Source organism: Limulus polyphemus, unplaced genomic scaffold, assembly GCF_000517525.1.
Source record: "Limulus polyphemus unplaced genomic scaffold, Limulus_polyphemus-2.1.2 Scaffold745, whole genome shotgun sequence".
Lineage (NCBI taxonomy): Eukaryota > Metazoa > Arthropoda > Merostomata > Xiphosura > Limulidae > Limulus > Limulus polyphemus.
The window spans coordinates 301,420-309,172 of record NW_013666355.1 but is presented as its reverse complement, the minus strand read 5'-3'; the positions used below and the strand labels follow the sequence as shown (position 1 = coordinate 309,172).

Sequence of the window (7,753 nt, the reverse complement as noted above, 5' to 3'; positions counted from 1 at the left end):
ATAGCAAACAACCCATTTCTTGTGACTTGGCTGAACCGCATGATGTCATGATAACAAGCATCACATTTATTGTGACTGGATGAAACTGACACAATGCTACGATAGAAAACAACCCATTTCTTGTGACTTGGCTGAACCGCATGATGTCATGATAACAAGCATCACATTTATTGTGACTGGATTGAAACTGACACAATGCTACGATAGAAAACAACCCATTTCTTGTGACTTGGCTGAACCGCATGATGTCATGATAACAAGCATCACATTTATTGTGACTGGATTGAAACTGACACAATGCTACGATAGAAAACAACCCATTTCTTGTGGATGAATGACACTAACATACTATTACGACGGCAAACAATTCATTTCTTGTGACTGTATGATAATTGATATACTGTTACGATAGCAAACAACCAATTTCTTGTGACTTGATTAAAACTGACATGCTAAACAACCCAGTTTTCATGCTAATGCACTGCATTTAATTTTTTTCATTTTTTTTACACAAATTAATAAACGTATTTTAAGCTTTTTGGAATAAAATCTTACTTCTATGATTTTTCAAGTGTCGTAAAAGTAACCTAATATTTATACGTAGGCTATTTTGAGATTCGTGTTCAACCTTTAACAACAGTTATATATTACTAACCCTAAACTAGTGTGTTAATGCTTAAGTTTCGCATTCGATAACCTAACAATACTTTTTTCTGAGAAATACGTTGATATTGAACTAATACGACTCTATACTTCTTACCAGACTGGTCTTTGCTTTTAGCATATTTTGACCAAAGCGTCTTTATACTGTTTATATTTAATTTTATTAAGATTCTTGAAGAAATGATTCAAAGTTTTATAATGTTTTGCTTTTAAGTACAACACTGTTTTCTTCAGAAGTCGTTTTACTAATCTTAGCATGTAATATGAAAAAGTTTCATATGAAATTTCAATTAAAAGCTATCAAAAAGGGTAGTTTAATTAGTTGATAGAAATTTAGAACATTTTAGATGTAAGAAATATAATGAAATATCACATTATAATACAGATGTTTTCTCGCAATGTTTTAGCATGTGAGAACTATATTTAATCAGCCACAAGTCACTGCAAAGGAGACTTCTTGTTCAATATCAGAATTTATTAACGACGCCAAATCCTTGTCTTGTATCCAAACGGCTATGTGTAAAGCTAGCTATTCGTTGCTGTAACATAAACTATACGTGAAGGCGATAAAGACCTAGTGAGGGGACGCGTTATAGTTCTTTAGGCTTAAGAAATGCGACGAAACTCAATATGTTACACTGTAGGTGTTTTTTTTCTTTTTGTCTTCACAGTTTATTATTCAGTTCAATCCAGACTTTAAAACCAGGAAAGCGTAAAAATTACATTTCAAACCTACATCTTAGTTGCATCGTGTCACTGCGCAGGAGCACTGGAAATCACATGTCGCAGGCCTAGAAACGTTCGTGTTTCATCAGTTTAGGCATTTTATATCAGAACAAAAAACCTATAAATGTTACTTTGGTATCATTCACTCACACAACGTGGTTCTAGCAAAACTTTTACAGAAGCATATAAAAATATATAGAGCATCCAGTGTTATGTAAAGCAAGGTTTTCAGATCAGAATCTCTAGAAAATAAATAATGCTAATAATTGTATTCATTGTCACTTTTATATTAAGAAGCAAGCAAACAGTTTAAATGTTGAGCTATCCGTAGCCAGTCAATAATTCTTTCTTCTCTCCTTGTTATTCCTTTGTTATTTTAGTTATGCTATCTTTACACACACACACGCGCGCGCATTTAAATAAATATATATATATATATACCTCTAAAGTTACTAGGGCGCCATCTAGTTTTTAGACATTTCTTGACGGATGTTCGTTGCCAGTTGAGGGATTTATTAAGTGAAAATGTGGCATTTGATAGCTGTAGGCGAGAGTAATTTAACTGTAGAAGTTATTTGTGTATGCCTCTCTCTATAACTAAGGAAAGGGAATTTCTGGAAGAGGGATCATTATTTGCAGCTTGAAATATGAATCGCAAATTTGATCTCCTTATTGTGTTATGAATAAGTTTCACTTTTTAAACTGTCTAATCACTTTAAACTGATCATTGTCCACTATATCTTACACCAGCAATGAAAGCATTCTGATCATTGACAAGTGTTTCTTACAATAGCAGAGGAAGTATCCTGATAATTGATCAGTGTTTCTTATAGCAGCAGCAGAATGATCCTGATCATTGTTGAATGTTTCATATAGCAGCAAAGGAAGTGCCCTGATCATTGTTAAATGTTTCTTATAGCAGGAGATCATTGATAAGTGATTCTTAAAGCAGAAGAAAAAACGTCCTGATAATATTTCAGTGTTTTTCCAGCAGTAGAAGAATCGTCCTGATCATTATTCAATGTTTCTTACAGCAGCAGAAGAAACGTCTTCTATGCTTAACATCACGGATAATACTTATTTCAACTGCATTAATTGTGTGTAGTTGTTGAAATAATGCTATTTAACATGGATCAAAATATGTCGGTTTTTTTGGTATTACAGTATATCTGACCGCCTATTATTTTTTATCGTACAATAGAAGAATTTTTATTATATTCACGCTCTACAAAATGTAACATCTTTATCAAATATTTGTATGCATTTTGTGTGATTTCTAACACATTTATGTTTTGTTATTTTTCTCTTTCTGTTTGTTAATTTCATACAGTTGTTTAATCAGTTTTTATTTTGTTTATTTTCCGTATGCAATCGGTGTGTAATTTACAGTGTGTTTTCTTGAACTAAGAAAATCGAACGCATTCGCTTGTCCTAAGCATTCAGCGATTTAATCAGTAGTTTTAACCAGGACGAATATTCTCACGAAGTGTTACTATTGCTTTAATGAAGAGCAATGTTGCGGGGTTCTTCGGCCTCTGTTTGGAATACTTAAGACAGACTTTCTTCTGTTTCGTGCACCTATTAGTCTGGAAATATTGGATAACATTATTCGATATTTTCTACGAAATCTACATCTTAAGGCCTACGAAAAGAAACAAAATTCAGTGGGAAAATCCTGTTCAAAAGCAGAGGTTTTATGTTGAAAATAAATGTTCTGATTTCTTGAATACAACGATTCAATGTTACAGAAGAGCAGTACCCACCTTTTCCTGTGAGCCTATCCAAACTAGAAAAGCAGGTTTTATTTTTGTATAGTTTGAACTTAAGCTATCTGTGAATGTTTACTCTACAAATTGTGTGAGAGATACAGAATATAAGTTGAGTCATTGTTAGTTTTATATTCAGACAAGCTTCTTGCACGGCTCGAACACCGATATGTTCTCAAGGGAGCTATCAACTTTTCTTCAGAGGTTATCTTTATACAAACTTCTATCTACCTGACGTACATCATCTTTGATAACTTTCACATATATGGAAGAAATCGTTACATTAAGTCTCGTTTGTTTGCTTACGTTAGAACTGTACCTATAGTTTCACCAGTATTGTGCATAATTCACGTTAGTAAAAAATGTTTAGAAAAGAACAATTTATGTTTGTTTATAGTTAAGCACAAAGCTACCCAAATGGGTTATCTGTGCTGTGAAACCCGGTTTTTAGTGATATAAGCCTTCAGACTTACCGCTGTGCCACTGAGGGGGTGGGTGGCAGAAACATTTATGAATAACAAGTCGAAAAAACTTTTCACGATATTAAAGAAAATACAATAGCTCGACAAAGTTGCTGGTTTATCTAGACAAGGAACAGAGGGTATAACAAGCAAAGAGTTTTAGAATTTGTCGTATTAATTGGGTCATTATCAGGATACACTTTTAAATCAGCGACAGTGCATTTGATTTCTTAAAGTATACAGAAAATTCGCGAATTATAAAGTGTATACAAGAAAATAACTTTAAAAAATTTAATTCGTTTAGTGATATCACGTGGTTCAATAACGTGAACAAATGATAAGGAAACAAGGAAGATATATATAACACACACACTCGTATACATCAATAAATATTCACCGGTTTTTGACATGAATCCCATGACACACTCCTGCTTCAGGTTCACAAAGATCAGTAAGCACAGTACTTTGAAAACAGGAATTTATGGACCCCCAAAGAGAAAAGGTTATTGGGTACAACTAGTGCTCGAATTTTTCCCACTTTTAAAATAAATATCAATTTTGTTGCAAATGGGGAAGTGTTTCTATACACTGACTTCACTGACTGACCTAACCTTGGTATATATACGTGTATTCAGCTACTGTCGTTTGAATCTCCCTGTACAAAGTATCATTTCCATCAACAATTGGTAAAGCTCAATTTTTGTTTGTTCTTAACCTTTGTTCTATGAAAAGTTATTCTTAAATATTAATTACGATGTAATCAGAGAATATTCATTGACATAATCAAATTCACGATATATTTATATATATCATATTGCCATTATCGGGTTGGGAGTAAGAACTATATAAGAATTTTTAAGGTATGGTTTATAGTTCTATTTAATATCTTATAGTTCCATTTAGTTCTATGTAATATCTTATAGTTTTATTCAGTTCTATGTAATACCTTAGAGTTTTATTTAATATCTTTTTGTAAGTGTGGAGGTTGGGAGTTTAATTAGTAGAAATGTTAGGGTGGTTTCTACTTTAAGAAATTTAAGGATAACTGTGTTCCCACAACTGGCTATAGACAGCGAGTGTAAGCACTTAGCTTTGTACCCTTATTTGATTTTCCATGAAGGCTGGCTAGATTAACATCAGCGTTTGGATTTTGCCTGATAGATGGGATATCCCCAACGCATTTGGGTGCTATTACCACAGACATTAATCCGCTATGACAATAAGTTGACAACCAGGACCGATAACGGTATTGCGATATTTAATTCATTATTGCTTTATAGTGCTGATTCAATCGCCTATTAACAGTTAATGTAATCAGTAGTTTGAAAGCTATTTATTTATGATTTATAGATGATCGAATGGGATTGCTGTAATTCCAGTTTCTTCTGTGATCTTTCTCATGAACAAATGATTTGTGACAAAAGCTTGTCGAAACGTTGTACATTTCTAATAAAGTTTGTTTTACTTCCCACCCATTCAAGCTACCTCGAAACTTTATTTTCTAAAATTGGTTTTTCGTCATCAAATTTGACGTTAAAATTACTTGCATCACACAACTAAGAATTCAGAATTATTTGAGTTAAGTTTGAGTTTGCTCTAAGACAATTACATATTATATATATATATATATATATATATATATGTGTGTGTGTGTGTGTGTGTGTGTGTGTGTGTGTGTGTAATTTTCCATCAGTGTTTACGAGGCTTTATAGGTTCAGCAGTTAGAACTTTTGAAGCACGCATTAAAGAACACGCAAAGTGTTACATACTTGAGGATGTGGAACGCCAGTACGCAATCAGCATTTGAAGATAACAGGATGTTGTTCGAATGTGGAAACACTTCGGACCAAGCAGTCTTTATATATGAAACTACTTCAACCAAGCCTGAAAATAAATTAACATGTTTCGTCGTTACTGTCATATTAAATATCTTTGGACTCGAACTCTAAACGACTAAGCTACAGATGCCTGAAGATGACAACATTAATTATTGAAAGCTTACTAGTAACGATGTGCAAACTTTCTATACGTTTTGTTTCGTATTGATCAGTACTGTAAGGGCTATATTTATGTTATACATATGAACTATTTACTTAGGCCTGTTTTCCTATGGAAATCTGGTTTATTCCTTTGTGTAATATGCATCTCCCGAATTCTCCCAAATACTGATAGTTGTGGTAAGTACATTAACTTTTATTAGAGGTGGTAATTTATTCGCATAAAACATAATTACTGTTTATGAAAAAGCACATTAAAGTTTAACCTAAATATAAATCCTAGAGTCTGTTAAGAAGTGCATCACGTGACTTTGGAAATAATAAAGTAAAGAAAACAAAGAAATATTTGTAACAAACTTTATACAATTGTAACATTTCAACTTGGTCGTATATTTCCTCTCCTTTCATAAGAATAATGTTAATATTAAGCAGATAATTCTTCTTAAACTGAAAACAAAGAAATATCCTAAATCAACGATTCAAGTTTGGGAAGTTCGATTGGCATTAGAAGAGTAATGACGTCACTGAAATCAGATAATGATAATTGTCTTTGACAGTAATTAAAGTTCAATTTTTATCTAACCTTTCTACTTTTCAAGACTAATAATGGTTGTTTGTGATTAAGCACCAAGTTACACAATGGGCTATCTGTGCTCCGCAGACATACCGCTGTCCCACTTGGGGGGGGGGGGCTAATAATGGCCATTTTGTAGTAGACGTATCTTTTGTTTGTTGAATTTCACACAAATTCACTCCAGGACTACCCGCGTTAGTCGTATCTACTTTAGAAGTGACAGAATAGAGGGGAGTCAGCTGCTTAATATCACCCACCGCCAACTCTGGGGTTACTATTTTATTAACGAACAGTGGGATTGACCGTTACCTTATGACGTCACCACCGTTGCAAAGATGAATATGTTCGGTGATGAGATTCGAACCCGCGACCTGCAGATTGTGAGTTGAACGTCCTAAGTCCTCCAGGCCATGCTAGGCCTATTAAACAATAGAAGTCAGTTGTTTTCTGAAGTAGTGAGTGTTAATGTTTTTAAACACATTGAAAATCTCATTCTATTTCATAACTTTTCTTCATGCTACAATTGTATTAGGTCATGAAGAAATTAATGTCGCTTTTTTTTAGATGAAAAAAACCAGAACAACTTATATATCAAAACAAAACATTTATTAAATGAAATAGTCTCCATTCTTATCCATGATGCTTTTACATCTTACAATCAGGTTGTTAATGCCCTGATTAAAGAAATCACTTGGCTTTGAAGCAAAAAAACAAAAACATGTCGATGTTCTCTTTAACACCTTCCACATTTGCATAAGTTTTCCCATTAAGATGGTGTAGCAGCAAACGAAAAAGATTGTAATCTGATGATGCCATATCTGGAGAATATGGTGGGTGGGGGAGAACTTCCCAACCCAACTCCCGATTGACGAGTGAAGAGCGTTTCTGATGAAGGGCTTGGTTTAAACGTTCCAGTTGCTGACTATAGATCTCTGCATTGACAGATCGCTGTGGATTGAGGAGTTCGAAAAGAATTACTCCTTTGATGTCCCACCAAATGCAAAGCATCACTTTCTGCGGATGGAGTCCAGGCTTTGGGGTCGGAAGTGGTATTTGTCTAGGAGTAAGCCATTGTTTTTAGACGTTTAATATTAGCATAGAGAATACATTTTTCGTCATCGGTGACAATTCTGTCCAAAAATGTTTCACACACATTACGCGACAAAAGAGACGAAGTAACGTTTACATGTTGGAAACGATCACCAGAGAGTTCGTGAGGCACCTAAACACCTTTTTTAAGGAGTTTTCCCATATTCATTTATAATGTTCACGTATTGCTTCATGAGAGGCATGCAATTTCAGGGTCATTTCACGAGTATGCTGCTTTGGGTTAGACTTAAGAAGCGTCTTCAGAGCATCAATATCAATTCCAACATGTCGGCCCCTGCCATCACAGTTTTTAAGGCTAAAGTCACTTGAACGAAATTTGCTGAACGATCGTTGACACTTACGAACGTTCAAAACATTTCCATAACCTTCTTTGATGGCCCGGCATGGCCAGGTGGCTAGGGCGCTCGACTCGCAATATGAGGGTCGCGGGTTCGAATCCCCGTCACACCAAACATG

At 34.4% G+C, this 7,753-nt stretch overlaps 1 protein-coding gene across 1 annotated transcript in view; it reads right to left on the bottom strand.

The window, feature by feature from the left end:
- The window catches only part of LOC111085966, a 33,495-nt gene that overhangs the window by 13,537 nt on the left and 12,205 nt on the right, over nt 1–7,753 (bottom strand). The window contains exon 2 of the mRNA XM_022386994.1: nt 5,386–5,500. Within this exon, the coding sequence (XP_022242702.1) occupies nt 5,386–5,500 (115 nt within the window). The remainder of the gene's footprint in view (nt 1–5,385; nt 5,501–7,753) is intronic.